We start from the raw sequence: 20,179 nt of genomic DNA, 5'->3' as shown, positions 1-20,179 counted from the left end.
CTAGCCATTTCACATCGGTTACACCAGCCTAATCTCGGGAGTTGATAGGCTTGAAATCATAAACAGTGCAATGCTTGAAGCATTGCGAAGAGCTCCTGGCAAAACGCACGAAAATGCTGTTTGAATGAATGCTTACGAGCCTGCTGGTGCCTACCATCGCTCAGACTGCAGACTGTCAGACTGCTCTGTCAAATCATAGACTTAATTATAACATAATAACACACAGAAATACGAGCCGTAGGTCATTAATATGGTCAAATCCGGAAACTATCATCTCGAAAACAAAACGTTTTTTCTTCCAGTGAAATATGGAACCGTTCCGTATTTTATCTAACGGGTGGCATCCATAAGTCTAAATATTCCTGTTACATTGCACAACCTTCAATGTTATGTCATAATTACGTACAATTCTGGCAAATTAGTTCGCAATGAGCCAGGCGGCCCAAACTGTTGCATATACCCTGACTCTGCGTGCAATGAATGCAAGAGAAGTGACACAATTTCACCTGGTTAATATTGGCTGCTAACCTGGATTTCTTTTAGCTAAATATGCAGGTTTAAAAATATATACTTCTGTGTATTGATTTTAAGAAAGGCATTGACGTTTATGGTTAGGTACACGTTGGAGCAACGACAGTCCTTTTTCGCGAATGCGCACTGCATCGATTATATGCAACACAGGACACGCTAGATAAACTAGTAATATCATAAACCATGTGTAGTTATAACTAGTGGTTATGATTGATAGCTAGCAACTTACCTTGGCTTCTTACTGCATTCGTGTAACAGGCGGGCTCCTCGTGAGGCAGGTGGTTAGAGCGTTGGACTAGTTAACCGTAAGGTTGCTTGAATCCCTGAGCTGACAAGGTAAAAATCTGTCGTTCTGCCCCTGAACAAGGCAGTTAACCCACTGTTCCTAGCCCGTCATTGAAAATAAGAATGTGTTCTTAACTGACTTGCCTAGTTTTAAATAAAGGTGTAAATATATATAAAATCGGCAAAATCGGCGTCCAAAATTACCTATTTCCGATTGTTATGAAAACTTGAAATCGGCCCTAATTAATCGGCCATTCAGATTAATCGGTCGACCTCTACCCCAGACCCTCACATTGCCTCCACCATGCGTGACAGACGGCGTCAAGCACTCATCCAGCATCTTTTCACTTTTTCTGCGTCTCACGAATGTTCTTCTTTGTGATCCGAACACCTCAAACTTAAATTAATCTGTCTATAACACTATAACACAGCTGCCAGTTGAGGACTTGTGAGGCATCTGTTTCTCAAACTAGACACTCTAATGTACTTGTCCTCTTGTTCAGTTGTGCACCGGTGCCTCCCACTCCTCTTTCTATTCTGGTTAGTGCCAGTTTGCGCTGTTCTGTTAAGGGAGTAGTACACAGCGTTATACGAGATCTTCAGTTTCTTAGCAATTTCTCGCATGGAATAGCCTTCATTTCTCAGAACAAGAATAGACTGACGAGTTTCAGAAGAAAGTTCTTTGTTTCTAGCCATTTTGAGCCTGCAATCGAACACACAAATGCTGATGCTCCAGATACTCAACTAGTCTAAAGAAGGCCTATTTTATTGCTTCTTTAATCAGAACAATAGTTTTCAGCTGTGCTAATATAATTGCAAAAGGGTTTTCTAATGATCAATTAGCCTTATAAAATGATAATCCAAGTTTATCTAACACAACGTGCCATTGGAACATAGGAGTGATGGTTGCTGATAATTGTCCATAAAAAATCAGCCGTTTCCAGATACAACAGTAATTTACAACATTAACAATGTCTACACTGTATTTCTGATCAATTTGATGTTATTTTAATGGACAAAAAATTTGCTTTTCTTATAAAAACAAGGACATTTCTAAGTGACCCCAAACTTTTGATCGGTAGTGTACATTATACCAGAGGTGTTGGAAAACACAATGTAAGTAACCTGTCTTGGCAGCAGCTAATGAGTATCCTTCATAAATACAAATACAAAATGGGTTTTTCTCCATTTATACTGTTAAATCCAAACAAATATAACTTTCAGCATTTTCATCCATTTCTGCACCTTTATTATAATTTCCATACTGTGCCACACAGCATGATGTGGGCAAGAAAATCTAGTTAATTGGTGAACTGTTGAAATCATGGAAATATAATGATTATTCTAATTCCAGAGTTGGAATATAGTGGGCAGCACTTTGAATACATTGTTTTTTGTCATGTGTTAGGATTTATGTTTATGCACTATAGCCCGCTAGCATATTGTTTGAAGATGAATATTGTTTTGTTACACACACACACACACACAAACAATACCGATGTGTGTGTGTGTAGGTGTGTAAAGACTGACCAACATTGAGTGACAGGCCATAAAAGCTGTGGTCAATCTGGAGAGGGGAGGGGTGCATATCTCTAAGCCAACCAGGGAGGATAGGGCACTGGACAATAGCATATTAGGAACTGTTTCAGTGTAGAATCGACAGACACAAGACGGATCTAATCTACCCAACAACTAGATGTGGACAGAAGAGAGCACTAAGGGACTTGGACAAGTCCGGGTGCCATCATAGGCTGGGCAAAGTCTAAACCGCGCTCAGCCTCTACTGTGATAGGCCAACAGACGCGTTGGAACTACGTCATCACGGTATTAGAACAGCTGTTTACGTACTTCCTGTCAGTTCCCTGTTTTACCCTGCGCGGTGATACAGCGAACCCGTATATAAGAAAATTGCATTTACCATTTATCGCTTGAGTTTAATTAAAATACTTAAAATATATTCGGTGACTCTGAATCAAATTTTGTCCTGATACCAGATTTGAACTGACGCAAATCTCAGTCACATGTTAACGAATTAATAAGTGAGTGAGAAATTATTGTCAGGGTAGGGGCCAAAGTGTTGGTCAGTGTTTCCAGGTGACCCTAATTATATGTTACATTACATGTTTTCCTACTTCATGAAGCTAGCCAACATATTCATGCTTTGCCTATTCCTCTCTGATAAGATGCCATTGCACAAACATGCTTATCTAGACCTAGATCAGCACTGGTACCCGGCAGTATTACGTAACAGACTATGTTTGCTCTGACTCACATTTAGCAAGCTAGCTAGCCATCTAACTAGTGATTAGCATTAGCGGATAACACAAATTATTTTAGCAGCCTTGCTAATAAAAGACAAATAGCAAACAGGAGTTTGCAGACAATAAGATACACAAACTAATAGTGTACAGTAATTATAGAACGCTTATGGAAAGCAGCATGTCACCAACATTTTTGCATCCATCTGACCATGAAGAATAAACGTCAAGAAAGTGCTTGTGACTCTGTGGTCGAGCAACTGCTCTCTCCTTGAGTGACAGGAGGCAGGGCTTGGTGTGGTTAGGAGAGAGATGACTGAAGTAGAAAATGGCGTAAACTATCGAATTGGACATTACACGTGCCAGAGTTGCGCATCACATTTAACAAACCAAACACTGAAATACCACGTAAAAACTCAAACCGGTCCGTGCGACAATACCGGTATATAGTCAAATACGGTATACCGCCCAGCCCTAAATTAAATACAGAAGTATCTCATTTACATAAGTATTCACACAACTGAGTCAATACTAGTGGTTAGAGCGTTGGTCCAGTAACCGAAAGTTTGCTGGATCGAATCCCAGAGCTGACAAGGCAAACATCTGTCGTTCTGCCCCTGAGCAAGGCAGTTAACCCACTGTTCCCTGGGCGCCGAAGACGTGGATGTTGATTAAAGCAGCCCCCCGCACCTCTCTGATTCAGAGGGGTTGGGTTAAATGCGAAAGACACATTTCAGTTGAAGGCATTCAGTTGTAGAACTGACTAGGTATCGCTCTTTCCCTAAACTTATTGACTCAATACATTTCAGCTTTTCATAATAAAATATTATTCAAATGTAATAACAAATGTAATAACAATGAGCACAAGGTTGTCATCCACTTATAAGCCTACATGTATAATATGTTGCTGTTACATTTCATGTTAACATGATTTACTGTATCTTTAGACCCTAGTATAGTAGTGAACCTATTATAACATACATGTATGGCCTACACTACAGAGTCTGCCTTTATGTATCAAGTAGTGAGCATTCTGACATTTCACATCTCCTGTCCGGAAATGCTCACAATACATAGGTTCCTAGTGCCAAAATATTTGTAAAAATAAATAAATAAAACATAATTCTATTTGGACATTATGGGGTATTGTGTGTAGGCCAGTGACAAAACATCTCAATTTAATACATTTTAAATTCCGGCTGTAACAAAACAAAATGTGGAAAATATATAATTTATCCTTTAGACTTTGCACAATGCTTTTGCACTATGAATATGTCTATATAGTATAAATTGTATATTGTGTATTCATTCATGTACACTGAGGGTACAAAACATGCTCTTTCTGTGACATAGACTGACCAGGTAAAAGCTATGATCCCTTATTGATCTCACCTGTTAAATCCACTTCAATCAGTGTAGATGAAGGAGACAATTGAGACATGGATTGTGTATGTGTGTCATTCAGAGGGTGAATTGGCAAGAGAAAAGATTTAAGTGCCTTTGAACGGGATATGGTAGGAAGTATGTGCCAAGCGCACCAGTGTGTCAAGAACTGCAACGCTGCTGTGTTTTTCACGCTCAACAGTTTCCCAAGTGTATCAAGAATGGTCCACCAACCAAAGGACATCCAGCCAACTTGACACAACTGTGGGGAGCATTGGAGTCAACATGGGCCAGCGTCCCTATGGAATGCTTTCGACATCTTGTAGAGTCCATGGCCTGTTGAATTGAGGCTGTTCTGAGGGCAAAAGGGGGTGCAACTCAAAATGAGGAAGTCCCTCTCTTTTTACTACTGTATGACCCACCTGCAGGCGTCCATCCAGGGTCCTCTGGATGGTGACACACTTGCTGGGGTGCACACCGTTGGTGGTGATGGCGGTGATGAGCGAGTCCAGCTCGTCCTTCTTCTCCTTGAGCTTCTTCACCAGGCTCTCGATGGCACGCTTGGCGAAACCCTCATTCTCACCACCCTGCCGGTGGCACATGAGGCTGTGCACGATGCTCAGGCAGGCGTCATTGCTGCTGGGGGCGTTTACCGACATGATGCTGCCGAGGGAGGGAGGATGGAGAGGTCAGTGATTGGCATAATGATAACCCTTTACATATATTAATTACACTTGTCATAAAAGTTCAGGTGCATGTAAAATGACACTGTCTTGTCACTTGACATTCAGTTGTTATGCCATGGTAATGACAACATTGTGATAATGTTATGGCATACAAAATATGCCATATATGCCATAACATGCCAATATATCAAAATAGTGTCCTACATTAGGACTTCATAACTCCTTCATAACCCATACTGCATTCATAAGAACAGACATGAGTGCACACCATTAGCGCATACAGACACACACACAAAACGGAGGGAAGTTGTGTATCAAGGCTTGTGCTTTTAGTTTTTACGACTTGCGAGTGTGTGTGTGTGTCATCATTCTTTACTGGCATTGTTACTCAGCTGATAACCCTCAGTACAATGACCCAACACACCTCCAGGCTTTGTAAGGGCTATTTGACCAAGGAGAGTGATGGAGTGCTGCATTAGATGACCTGGCCTCCACAATCACCCGACCACAACCCAATTGAGATGGTTTGGAATGAGTTGGACCGCAGAGTGAAGGAAAAGCAGCCAACAAGTGCTCAGCATATGTGGGTACTCCTTCAAGACTCTTGGAAAAGCATTCCAGGTGAAGCTGGTTGAGAGAATGCCAAGAGTGTGCAAAGCTGTCATCAAGGCAAAGGGTGGCTACTTTGAAAAATCTCAAATATAAAATATATTTTCACTTTTTTGGTTACTACATGATTCCATATTATTATACTTTTATTTCAACAAGGAACACAGACTGAGACCAAGGTCTCTTTTACAGCTGAGCCCTGCGTACACATACAGTTTAGGTACAATGAATAAGAAACTACACAAGACAAACAAAACGATCACAAATAACACAAAAAAATACAGCAGCAGATTGTTACATTTACACACAGGTTATTCCCCTAAAAGTACAAGAACTTGCATTACCCTAAGTAGTTACAAGCAATACAAAAATAATCCTCCAATAAATGTTTAAAATGGGCAAGGGGGACAAGAGTATCAAGTTTAAGTTTAGTCTGCAGGCTATTCCATAATTAAGGAGCGTAACAGGAAAAGGCAGCCATAGGCAACTCTGTGGAGATCGCATGGGCCTCAAGTGTAATCCATGCTTGAGACCTGGTTTTAGGAATTATAATTATAATGTTGAGGAGTGATAACAAATAAGAAGGTAGTTTATTCAGAAGTCCTTTATAGACAAACACGAGAGCATGTTGTTCTCGTCTCATTGACAGCGAAGTCCAACCCACATTTTTATATAAAACACAGTGGTGAGTTCAGTAGCTAGCACCCATAATAAACCTAAATTCACAATGATAAGTAGCATCCAGAGATTTAAGTGTGGATGCCGTAGCATGCATGTAGATAATATCCCCATAATCTATAACAGACATAAAAGTAGCTTCCACAATTTTTCTTCTATTTGTAGAGGACAAACGTGTACTGTTTCTATAGAGGAAGCCTAGCTTGATTTTTAGCCGTTTACAAAGTTCGTCAACATGCATTTTAAAAGACAGTTTATTATCCAACCATATCCCTAAGTATTTATATGCAGAGACCTGATTAATTCGAGAGCCATCTAAGCTCGTAAGTGGAAGTGTATTTCCAACCAACTTTTTGAACCTATTAAAAATCATAAAATGTGTTTTCTTTGCATTTAAAACAAGTTTCAGCTGAATAAAAGACCATTGTAATATCTTAAAAACAGTCTCCAATTGTGATAATGCTTGGTCAGCCGCTGAAGCAATAGAGTACATGATAGTGTCATCAGCATATAGATTAATTTTACACTTTATCTCTCATCACCGATATTGTTTATGTAGAGAGTGAACAGTAATGGACCAAGTATAGAACCTTGTGGGACCCCTTTAATGTCATTTCATAGTTTTGATGTCTTCACTATTATTCTACAATGTAGAAAATAGTACAAATAAAGTAACACCCTTGAATAAATAGATGTGTTCAAACTTTGGATTGGTACTGTACATGCTAGCAATTATAATCTCCCAGAATGAGCTTGATCCAACTTGGCAACCCTGGTCTAGCCGGGAGGATCTACCTGTGAGGGGAATGTACCTGGTACTTTAAAGTAGCCTGCCCTTAACCATTCTACAGTTTCATTTGAAAAGGGGGAAAACATGTTTATGTGCTACTAGTGCAATGTGAATCTGATGAAATTCAGCCCCCCATACTCACTAATCAGCATACCTTCCCTACCATGGTTGAGTTCAGGAGGCACAAAAAAAGAAAGGAGAAGAAATGCTTCAAAGCTGAGTGAAATAGGAAGGTACTATCTGCACTTGTCTAAAAACAAATGTTTGATCTTATGTAAGCTCATTTCTGAACTGTTAGGCCAATAAAGCCAACATGTCACTATTAGGAACTCCGTAGCAAAACTGCAGCTTTGCTCTGTTTGTCTGTTACAGTTTTTTCCAACCGCTTACACACATTTCAAAACGGTCTCCTTTTTTAAAACTCTACACACAATTCCCAAAACTGCACACACAAAATGCAAAATGCCTCACATCTCCTTCAAAATGTAACACTGCATTCAAAATGCCATAAAGACATGTCAGAATGAAGCATTTGCATCAAATGGCAAACACTGCTTTCATAATAGCACATTTTTGGATATACCATGTAAACACTAATGTTCTAAATCTAAAGCTCTTTGGTCTTTCATAGGCTTATATCTACATTTCAATACAATGTTCTACAGTGAAAGTAATCTGCTGAGAGGGGTACAAGTACACTGTAAACACCAATGCAATGTAGATACAGAAAATATTTATTAGGCCAAACATTACTGTTGTATACAGTAGCATACAACAAAACCATAAACATATGTAAACCAAAGGTATATTCTTTAGAATACAGTAAAGAACACAATTGTGTGTGTGGGGTCCCGGGGGGGCAGTCCAGGAATTGGTAGGGGGGGGGGGGGCAGTCACCAGTGCTAAACTACGCTTCATCTCTTCTCCGGCCTGGGTCTGGCCACAATACTTTGTCATCGAAAGAAGTATCTCATAGCATGGCGTATCCAACCTTGGATAGAGGCGACCTCTGTGTCCCCACATGAGCCCTCCATTGCCCGGAGAAGCGGCATGCGGGCATAGGGTTGGCGATCATACACTTTCCAGCGCCAGGCTGAGAAGAATTCCTCTATGGGATTTAGAAAAGGTGAATATGGGTGTAGGTACAAAAATACAAATTGTGGATGGGTGGCAAACCAGTTTTGGACCAGAACAGCCCGGTGAAAACTAACATTGTCCCATAAAACCACAAATCTAGCAGGCTCCTGATCTGGATTAGGGACAAGCATTGTGTAAATTGCCTCCAGAAAAGTGAGCATATGGCCGGTGTTGTACGGGCGTGTGGCACAATGTTGTTGTACAATGCCAGTGTGGCATTGTGATGGAGGACCCCGTTTTGAGTGATGGCAGCACACATAGTTATATTACCCCCACGCTGTCCAGGGACATTGGTAATTGCCCTCTGTCCTATTACATTTCTTCCGGGGCGCCTGGTTTTGGTGAGGTTGAAGCCAACCTCATCCACATAAATAAATTCATGGCGAATTACATGGGCATCCAGCTCCAATACTCTCTGTAACAGACAAAGGGATATACAGATGAGTAAATATGGTATGTCGGAAGTACTGGAAGTAGTGTTGCGTACATACCTCTACAAAGTCATGTCGCATATTCTTGACTCTGTCAGTTTCTCTTAAATGGCACCTTGTAAAGTTGTTTCAACGATGCGTTGTATGGTCGACAGGCTTACAGCATTGATGTTGTTAAATATGGTGTCATTATTCAAGATATGCTCTCGAATCCTAATTGCATTGTTGGCCAAAACCATATTTATAATTGCAGTCTCTAGTACATCTGTAAACAAGCGTCCTCATCCTCCATGATGTCTTTGCCTTTCCACTCTGTACAGAATTCAAACACAGTATGTGTTACAGTTTTTTTGGATTGCTTACACACTAAAATTAAAAGTAGTACACTATTAGCAGAACCTTACACTCAAGAAGCAAAACATCAGCCCATATTTGCACAACTATAAGCACATTGTCAACCTCACACTTGTTGCAAAACTCTACACACAGTGATTTGCAAAACACTAAACACACTTAACATACATTACACACAAAAATCTATCATGAAGTCACGTCCTTGCAATACCAAAGCACTGACTGTCAAATTACCACACCGTCCAACCAATTGGTTCAACACAGTCATAAGGTGTGCAAACACTCGTTTGCTTAATTGTAAACACACCAATCAGGTGTATAAGCACTATAAAAAGCAGCAGGTGAGTTCATCGGTCTTCAAGCACAATGGAAAGAGTCAGAGAAAGAGTAAGACGAGGAGGAGGACGAGGACGACGAGGAGAACGAGGAGGACGAGGAGGACGAGGAGGAGAAGGAAGACAAGAAGGTGCTCAAAGAGGACCGAATCTGACAAATGAGATCCGGGCAACACTGGTTGACCACGTTGTCAACCACGGCCTGACGCTGAGGGAGGCTGGACTGCGAGTACAGCCAAATCTAAGCCGATATACAGTGGCAAGTGTGATGAGAACATTTCGACTGGAAAATAGGTATTGTAAAAATATCATCATATCAAAAACATCTGCACGGTTTCAGTAACTGCTTACAGTACTGTATTCTATGCACTATCAGCACTTCTGTTACCTTTTCCTGTGAAATTACTGTACTATTGTATACTGGGGTTTTTTCTACATAGGATTGAGGGTCAGGGACGACAAGGGGGAAGGCCTCCTATGTTCACAGAACAGCAAGAGAGGGAGATAGTAAACATGGTTTTGGCCAACAATGCTATAACACTCAAGCAGCTCCAAGCTAACATTGTCAATAACCACGCCATTTTCAACGATATCCATCAGGTCTCAACATCAACACTGGCACGCATTCTAAAAAAAAAAAGAAAACATATTCAAATGAAGCAAATTTATCGAGTGCCTTTCGAGCGCAATTCCGAAAGGGTGAAACGACTGCGGCATGATTATGCAGAGGTATGTATTCACTTTAGCAGTGTGATCTTGCATACTGTCTCATAATCTTTTACTGTACTGTAATATGTATACTAGATCTACACTGAACTACACAATTTTGCCTGACACTGTTTTTCAGAGAGTTTTACGAATGGATGGAGAGGAGATCCAACATGAGTTCATTTACGTAGATGAGGCTGGGTTCAACCTGACAAGAACACGAAGGAGGGGAAGAAACATCATTGGCCACAGGGCTATACTCAATGTCCCAAGGCAACGTGGGGGTAATATAACACTCTGTGCAGCCATTACACAGAATGGGGTCCTCCACCGCCATGCCCATATGGGCCCTTACAACACAGCACTCATACTGACATTCTTGGACCAATTGCACAACATAACAGCAGCAAATCAAATCGCTCATATGCAATACATTGTTGTCTGGGACAATGTGTCTTTCCACCGCTCTGCTCTGGTTCAGAACTGGTTTCAGCAACATCCACATTTCACCGTCCTATATCTTCCACCATACTCTCCATTCCTCAACCCTATAGAAGAGTTTTTCTCGGCATGGCGGTGGAAGGTATATGATCTCCGTCTCCAGGCTGAGGTACCCCTCATCCAAGCCATGGAGGAGGCCTGTGACCAGATGGAGGTAGCAGCAATGCAAGGATGGATTCGTCATTCAAGACGTTTCTTTCCAAGGTGTCTTGCTAATGACAACATTGCCTGCGATGTTGATGAAATTCTCTGGCCAGATCCAGCTAGGCGAAGAGACAATGTCTAGTTTTTTTATTTATTTTTTTATTTTACTTACAATACGTAAAGTGACGTTTGGTTACAGTATTATGAATCTCCATGTCAACATTTTGGGCGTGTTGAGAAATAAATGAGTTTCTTCAGTCTGCAACATTGGTCTTGTGTAGTGTTTGGTGAATTTACATTATATTTGTACTTTGTTGATAGTAGCCTACTCTAATCATAGGGAAGTAGAAGTGCTAAAAGTGTTTTAGGTTTATCACAGCAGAGTGTAACTCGTGCAAACAGAGTATAGTAATGTGAAACGTGTGTGTTTCATATGGTAACAAAGTGTGGTTTTTAAAAAGAAGTGTATAGTTTTTACAAGAGTGTTTAATTTTGCAAAGGATCTGTAGTGTTTTGCTAATTGGGTGTGTGGTTGTGCTAATTGTGTGTAGTGTTTTGAAAACACGGGCCCTGTTTTGAAAATCGTGCTTAAGCAATCAAAAAAAACTGTAAGCATAGGAACTGTAAACAATGTACAAAAAAATGTAGTACAGCATGATAACCAACCTCATTCATTCAATGCAGTGCAGTAAATGGATGGCTTAGAGTTACAAATGTTTATGCAATACTATGCAGTCATACGTATTTTACAGTACATTACTGTAATGCTAAAATAGTCATTAGATAGTTGCATACCTGTTCTCATTTCTGAAGGTTCGAATTATGGACGCCACTGTAAATCGACTCAAGTTGGGCTGGACTCTCAGTCCAGCCTCTCTCATGGTCAAACCGTGGTTGATCACATGATCAACAAGTGTTGCCCTAATCTCATCAGAGATGGCTCTCCTTCCTTCTCTTCTTTGCCCTCGTCCTCTTCTTCCTCTTCCTCTCCCTCCTACTCCTCTTGCTCTCTGTCCATTGTTGGCATCCATTGTTCAAAACATGTAATCTGACCTTTGACCTATTTATAGGCCTATACTACAGTAAAGCAGTGACTGGTTAGTGATCAGTTAAGCTATTAGTGTTTGCACATGTGAGGAGTGTGTGTGTGACCTGGTGAATAAGTGTAGCATTTTGATTGGTTGTGTTTGGAAAAGGAAAGCAAGTCACTTCCTGTTAGATTTTGTGTTTAAGGTAGAGAATTGTGTGTAGTGTTTTGAAAAAAGTGTTTTATGCAATTGACAACTGAGTCAAAGGCTGAGAAATAGCTTATGGTTTTGGATATTTGGTGTGTAGTTTTGCACTTTGAGTGAGAGGTTTCAAAAATCATGTGACATGAAAAGATTTTGTGCGTAAGCAGTTGGAAAAAACTGTAATACGCGCCAGAGCTAATCTAATTCTGCCATGAGAGCTATCATAACCTGTTGCATCTATGTGGCTAATCTGACTGGAAGTGACTCTGTTCTCCCTCTTCTTTCATTATCTTAATAGCTGTCCATTTGGAAACATGCTCGCACAACAACATGGCTTCAAGCTGTGGTAGAAAGTCCCCGGCTACCAGTGTGTGGTGTGTGTGTGTGTGTGTGTGTGTGTGTGTGTGTGTGTGTGTGTGTGTGTGTGTGTGTGTGTGTGTGTGTGTGTGTGTGTGTGTGTGTGTGTGTGTGTGTGTGTTAGTGTGTCCTCTCATGAAGAAAATTAATTGACACAGCTTCTTCAACATAGAACATCCATAAAAAGACAAACTTAGTCACTATAACGTGCCTCACATTACAAAAATGCCTGTCCTATTTATACCAAGTGATGCATGTCTTCGTTATTCAGGATATACTGTATAGGCCAGGCCTACTGAGTTGGTGTTGTAGTTAAAAGCTTATCGAGAGCAGGATAGCATTGCTTTGATAGTCGTTTTTTTTAAAGCAGTCATAGAGAATGGTGTATGTCACCATCAAAAAGACTAGTGTGTCTGTCCTCTTACACTGAACAAAACTGAGAAGTGTCTAGGGGCAGGGGTTAGGGGGTTATACTGGACTAGGCCAGTGTTACTGTGAGGTCATTGCTCCAATAGAGATGGAGGGTGATATTATGAGTGGATTTGAGGGCTCTGTGGAAAGGGGAAAGTCTCAGTTGAAGAGAAAGCTATGATGGTTTACAGTAGGTCTAAGGCAGTTATCACCAACCTTTTCTGAGTCAAGATCACTTTATTTTTTACCCCTTTTTCTATCCAATTTTGTGGTATCCAATTAATTGGTAGTTACGGTCTTGTCTTATCACTGCAACTCCTGTACGGACTTGGGAGAGGCGAAGGTCGAGAGCCGTGAGTCCTCCAAAACACAACCCAACCAAGCCGCACTGCTTCTTGACACAATGCCCACTTAACCCGGAAGCCAGCCGCACCAATGTGTCGGAGGCAACACCGTACATCTGGCGACCGTGTCAGCGTGCACTGCGCCTGGCCCGCCACAGGAGTCGCAAGTGCGCGATGGGACAAGGACATCCCTGCCGGCCAACCCCTCCGCTAACCCAGACGATGCTGGGCCAACTGTGCGCCGCCCCATGGGTCTCCCGGTCGCGGCCGGCTGCGACAGAGCCTGCACTCGAACCCAGAATCTCTAATGGCACAGCTAGCACTGCGATGCGGTGCCTTAGACCACTGTGTCACTCGGAAGGCCCTGTCAAGATCCCTTTCTAAGTCAAAATGCCAGCCGAGAACTCCCGCTCAGATTTTTTTTAACATAACTTCAAAAATGTAAGCCTATAGAACAGGGGTGTCAAACATACGGCCCGCGGGCCGGAACCGGCCCCCAAGGAGGTTCGATCAGGCCCGCAGGATAATTTGAAAGTGGAAAAAATGCATAAAAGACATGGAATTAATATTTTTAATTCGCTGCAATTCATGGATTATCCGCTAAGGGGCGCACTCTTTCCATCAGAGTAGAAGACAAGCCGCATCACTGAGACAGACTGAAAACAGCAGACGGTATCAATGCGCCATCTGCTGCTTGTTACGACGTTGTTAATACCTTGGTCTCTACCTCTCCGCTACACCCTCATTAGCCAAAATGTCGTTATCCAAACGGAGAAAAGTAGATAAGGAGTGTAGAATTTTCAAAGAAAAATGGACCACGTCCTATTTATTTACAGAGATGCACGGAAAACCTTCGTGCTTGGTGTGTTTGCAACAAGTTTCGGTATTGAAGGAATATAATATTCGACGCCACTACGAGACTCATCACAGCGAAAAATATGACGGCTTGCAAGGACAACTGAGAAGAGATAAGATTAACGAATTGCTGGCGGGTCTGAGGAAACAGCAGTCAACTTTCATCCAAAGCCGAGAAGTCAGTGAAGCAGCGGTAAAAGCCAGCTACCTAATTGCTAGCGAAATAGCATTAGCATCGAAGCCGTATTCCGACGGTGACTTTGTTAAACGATGCATGATGAAGGCGGCTGAACTTGTATGTCCCGAGAAGCGACAAGCTTTTGCCAATATTAGCCTGACGAGGAATACTATAGCAGAGAGGATTTCGGAACTATCGGCAGATTTAGACAGTCAATTGAAACAGAGAGTCAAGTCATTTATTGCATTTTCCGTGGCAATTGACGAGAGCACTGACATCACAGACGTGGCCCAACTGGCCATATTTATTCGAGGAGTTGATGAGACATTGACTGTTACTGAAGAGTTTCTTGAGTTGGTGCCAATGATGGACACCACAACAGCCGAGGACATTTTCGGCTCTGTCGTTGCTGCATTGGACAGAGTTGGAGTGGACTGGTCCCGCGCTGTCAGCCTGGCTACAGACGGCGCGCCATCCATGGTCGGAAAGAAAGCAGGTGTCGCGACAAAGTTCAAAGACAAAGTACAAGCCCTTAATGGAGGAGATCGTTTCTGGACATTTCACTGTATTTTGCACCAGGAGGCATTGTGTTGCAAGTCGCTGAAAATGGACCACGTCATGGAGGTGGTTGTTCGCACTGTAAATTTCATCCGGTCCAGAGGTCTGAACCATCGTCAGTTTGACAAACTTCTCAGCGACAGCAACATTACCCACAGCCTGCCATACCACACTGAAGTGAGATGGTTAAGCCGAGGCGCTGTGCTGAGGCATTTCTTTGATCTACGAGAGGAAATTGGACAGTTCATGGAGAAAAAAGGAAAACCGGTGTTGGAATTACAATCTCAGGAATGGCTACGGGACCTTGCATTCTTGGTTGATATTACTGAACACTTGAACAATCTGAACAAAATGTTGCAAGGCCGCAAAAAAGTTGTCACACAGTTTTCTGACAACATACATGCATTTAAGTTGAAGCTGACTTTGTGGGAGATGCAACTGGCAAATGGCAACCCTGCTCATTTCCCCTGTCTGAGAGATGTGTGTGTGACCAGACCTGATGCGGACATGAAACGGTACAAAGACAAAATTGCAGGACTACTGCGGGAGTTTGAGAAACGTTTTCAGGTATTTGGTGAACTTGAGACAGAATTTTCAGTTTTTCGCTCACCTTTCACAGTTAAAGCTTCTGATCTGCCGGTCGAAATTCAGCTAGAGATAATTGATTTGCAGTGTGATGCAGATTTGAAGGGCAAATTTGCCTCTGTAGGTCTGGACAGATTTTATCAGTATCTACTACCAGGGTACCCCAAATTAACAGCCCTGGCTGCTAAAATTTTGTGCATGTTTGGGACAACCTACCTTTGTGAACAAATTTTCTCAGTGATTAATATCAATAAAACAAAAATGCGTTCAAGGCTCACAAACAAGCACTTAAATGACATTCTGAAAGTGACAGCTAGTCAGGACATGACACCTGGTGTTGATGCACTTGTACAGGCCAAAAGATGCCAAGTTTCAGGAACAAATACAAGTCCAGACTAGACTAACACCTTTAAAATGCTGCCTTAGATACTGTTTGCATTGAAAGAATACAGCTCTGTGAAGATGAATCCTTACTGTGGTGATTTAAAAAATGTGTACTTTAATGTTAGTCAGCAGCTTAAAAACAAATGTTGTGTGATGGAATTCTACTGTTCATACAACTCCATAAATTTTCAGTATGTATTGTATGTGTATGTATGTTTCATGTATGAAGTTTACAGATTTACAGGACAGGCGAACACTTTCTTCATTACACATTTAAAATCACTCTCCTTAGTTTGTAAGGTGTACGCAGGGATTACATTTAGATTTTATATGCGTATGTGTAAGTGGTTTAAAAATTCCTTTCTTTAAAAGTCTCATTTAATCTTAAAGTGCATTACTATATTTTTCAGTACCAATTAAAGTTTTGTGCCTTTGTACAATCAGTGGGATCAGTTGCAATGCATATTTGTGAATGATAAAAGTAAATTGCACATTTGTCTAAGGAAATATGAGGTGTTTCATGAAATGTTTTGTAAAAGGATAGTTCATTAAATTTCAATATTTTCCTAATGTTCTTGTGCTTCTTTACACCAAAACAAAGGAAAGACATGATATTTTGGTTATTTATAGCAGAGTATGGTATAATTTTAATGGTCCGGCCCACTTGACATCTCCCTAGGCCGTATGTGGCCCACGATGCGAAATGAGTTTGACACCCCTGCTATAGAACATTAACCCATTGAAAACAGTACTGTAGCAATGAGGGTTGTGCAGTAGGCTATAGGCCCAATACATTACCACCGCATATTGGCTTTGCTTGAATTGCCTTGCCAATGCATTGTTGTTCTGACCATTGTTTTAAAATATATTTCAAAATTTGAGGTAGGTTATATGATCACACCGGTAATAGATCAGTTGTTGTATTCTGAGTGAGCATACATTTAAGTATGTTTCTGACCTGAAGGTGCCTGCATCTGATGGCCAGTGTCATCGGAGGGAGAGAGCAGCAGACTGAGGGTCCGCCTGTCAATGTCCCTCTGCTCTCCCTTTCCTCCCCTGACACTGACCAAAAAGGGACACATTCTTCCAGCTGATGGCGAAACTCGATTCTCACCACATTATTTCTGCCTCATGCACAAATTCAGGTTGTTACTCCTATGAGCAGAGCAAGTGAAATATTTCTAAATATTAAAAAAGACCCAAGCTGCTAATAATAACGCAAGCATAACGATACACTTTCCTACTCAATCCTTACATCTGCAGTACTGGTTGTAGCGCGAGTGGAAGTGGGAAGAACACACATTTTATGGCTTATAAAAGTGTTGAATAAAAAGTGTTGACAGTGCTGAATAAGAACTTAAAGCGAACTCACTCATAAAAACAGCAGCTCTTTTCTGTATTCGTTGGCGTCTCTCTTTAGTCATGGTTTTAAAAGTGGTGAAATCTCACAGTATAAATTTTGCTGTAGCTTTCTTTTAGGTCTGCTACGTTACGGCAGACACTGTAATCTGAGTGCACTTGATTTGCTCTCGCAGGGAAGGCAGAGTTTGTACCTTCAGACTAGTTCAAAATGGGAACATTACCTAGTGCACCTACCGCCAACAGCATGAGAGGAATAAAAAAAAATAGGAACGCAAGCCGTAATCATTTTTTGGGGGTGAAAAATGTTTGGCGATCGACTACGAATGCCTTGGAGATCGACCAGTTCGGTTGGTAACCACTGGTCTAAGGACTGTTGATCAACCTGTCGTAAGAACGACTACAAACCAAGCTTAAGAAAGGCTCTAAATCATAAAGCAAAATTAAAGTATTCAGAAGTGAATCCATGCAACAAGTGACCAACAATAAGGGCAGTCTGAGAAAAGAATGATAGCCTGGCATAGAGATGGCATTCTGTGGGTAACGTAAACTCACTCACTTTTGTACATCGCCTTGGTCTGTACAATTGACCGTATTTTAGGGCCCAAAAAACGTAATACTTCCAGATCAACTGTAATGTCAATACCATTGTAAAGCACAATTTCTCCCCTTTCCAACAAAATTAATGACATGACCTTCACGCTGCCCGTTTCTGCATAATTCAAGAAAGCAATGAGCTCCGTTGCGTCTTTTTAAAAATGGCGGGTGGGGAAGCGAAACTAATGCGTGATAGTGAGAAGGAGAGATGTCGTGTGGGAAAACTGCTTTTTTTCACTCTATCTGTCCAACTTATCACCTTATCGCCTCAAAATTTTAAATAAAACACCATAAAGAGTTTATATAATGTGTTATTACATACCTATTTGAAGGTTTGTGTCGAATTTGAATCGGGTTTTTAGGGCGGTGCTAAAGTGATCTTCAGAAGTAAACAGTTTTTTTTGAGAGTCGTGATCGCTTGCAGTGATGATGCAAAAAATGACTAGGTATCCCCCCTTAACTCCCCTCACTGTGCATTTCTTGTTTTTAAACGATGAGAGAAGTGCTACACCTGGTGGAGAAATTGTAAGACAGAAATAGTTGCTTTATGCGTGCTGTACGTTACGGCATGACACGTCACGATGTAACGGAGGGTCCGTTTTTTTACTTTTCTCCAATACTATAGAGCCATTACCATGTCGATCAACTCTTGAATAGAAACGTAGTTCACACCCCAGATTTTGAAGTCAACACAGTCACTACAGTCCCATTCCTTTTCTTTGCAGCCTCGTATGAATGTCGTGGACATTCAATGTTGCGCACATTTGTACGGAATGGGGTGAGTTTACGCTATATGATAGATTTGTACTAAACTAAGGCCTACCTCACAATGAATAGGTATATAACTAGCAAATTATATCAAGTGAGCAATTAATTAATGAGGGACTACACTATTCCTGTAGGCCTAAAGTACCCTCTTAGGGCTGCCCCATTTTGAAGGTAAAATATTATTAAAATGTAATAACAAATGTAATAACAATGAGCACAAGGTTGTCATCCACTTATAAGCCTGCATGTATAATATGTTGCTGTTACATTTCAGTGAACCTATTATAACATAAAAGTATGGCCTACACTACAGAGTCTGCTGTTATGTATCAAGTAGTGAGCATTCTGACATTTCCTCATAAAACAGCCGATGTTGCCAATAACATCTCCTGTCCGGCAAAGCTCGCAATACATAGGTCCCTAGCGCCCAAATAAGCTTCGCCAATTGAAGGTGTACTGTTTTATGGCAGTGTCTGGTACACCTGCACTTAACTATAAACTCATCTCATGGAATGGAAAGGATCCTTACATGGAAAAATAGACTACAACCAAAACACAGCATTGCTGTTGTAACCTTCTTGGCCGACCCTTACAATGCATTATTCTAACTCAATCTGACCAATTTTCAATCCTGGTAGGGATGATAAAACGCTTTCAGCATTGTATCAATCTAATCATTAGAAAGCCAGCGCTACAATGCAACTCATTACAGTAGCATATTTGAATAGAACATTAGAAGTTAATAAGATAGAGGGCAAAATGTCATATCAACTACCTTTCCCGAAAAAAACATCGACATTGCAGACTAACGTTACAGTCATGCAGCCAGTGAAATCACTGCAGGACCAAATCATTCGAAATAAAAGCAGTTTATCACAAGCATATCATAAAACCCAAGACACACAGACACACTCCCCAGACATATGCCTGGTTGATACAACTAACGTTAGCAAGTAATCAAGCTATTTTGCTTGTCAGGACCGGGTACAGCAATCTCCTCAACATCCATATCTTATTTAGTATGATTGGAGAATGAAGAACTCGCGTGACGAGAAGAAGCCGCATACTTTGATAAATTAACTATACTTACACATCAGCCGGAGTATTGAGGGATTAGAAGTGAAGTAGTGAAGAATGTGGTGCACTGAGGTAGCTAGTAATCCGATTTTCCTTCCTCCCCTAAGGGGCTATCGGCTTCTATCCCTGTCGATATGACTATCAGCCTCGCTGTCTCCGCTCGTGCATCCTGCTAGCGCCCAAAAGCCTACCCTCGCGCTCCGTACAATAACAAAAGAAGGAAGATATTGTGCGCGTGAGTGTCTCGCTGAGCACCAGCCAATGGGGCCTCCGGTCTCAAAGGGATGGCAGCTCTCAGCCAATAGTGACGCGGCTTTCACGGCTGGGCCCGGTGAAAGATTGACATATCAACGCGATTGTTTTTTTAAAGAGGCGCCGCGGAGATTACCACGCCCTCCACGACTAGGCTACCCGTCGCCCGAGTAGGCCTTCACACCACCCCAAGTTTGATGACTATTGTATTGTTTATTATGTCCCTATTATTTTTGCACCACTAAGCATTTCACTGTTGTATTCGGCGCACAGCACCGCGCACATGACAAATAAACTTTGATTTGATTTGACCCTCATTTGTAAGGGTCAAAGGTAATTTTAGAGTGAAACTGAAGGGGCATGGCTAACAATGACAGACAACAAGGTACCAT

At 41.4% G+C, this 20,179-nt stretch overlaps 1 protein-coding gene across 3 annotated transcripts in view; it reads right to left on the bottom strand.

Annotated features, from left to right (window-relative positions):
- Positions 1-19,856, bottom strand: part of smad10a (SMAD family member 10a) — a 56,193-nt gene extending 36,337 nt beyond the window's left edge. Inside the window, exons 1-2 of one of the 3 annotated variants that reach the window (XM_055876443.1) lie at positions 19,549-19,856; positions 4,880-5,120 (exon numbers count right to left, since the gene is read on the bottom strand). In XM_055876443.1, the coding sequence (XP_055732418.1) occupies positions 4,880-5,116 (237 nt within the window). In that variant the 5' untranslated portion in view covers positions 5,117-5,120; positions 19,549-19,856. The remainder of the gene's footprint in view (positions 1-4,879; positions 5,121-19,548) is intronic. The other 2 variants (XM_055876441.1, XM_055876442.1) reach the window with 2 other exon arrangements.
- Positions 19,857-20,179: the final 323 nt, after the last annotated feature.

Source organism: Salvelinus fontinalis, chromosome 22, assembly GCF_029448725.1.
Source record: "Salvelinus fontinalis isolate EN_2023a chromosome 22, ASM2944872v1, whole genome shotgun sequence".
In the NCBI taxonomy this organism is placed as follows: domain Eukaryota; kingdom Metazoa; phylum Chordata; class Actinopteri; order Salmoniformes; family Salmonidae; genus Salvelinus; species Salvelinus fontinalis.
Note: the sequence above shows the minus strand (reverse complement) of the source record. Positions and strands in the feature narration are given on the sequence as shown.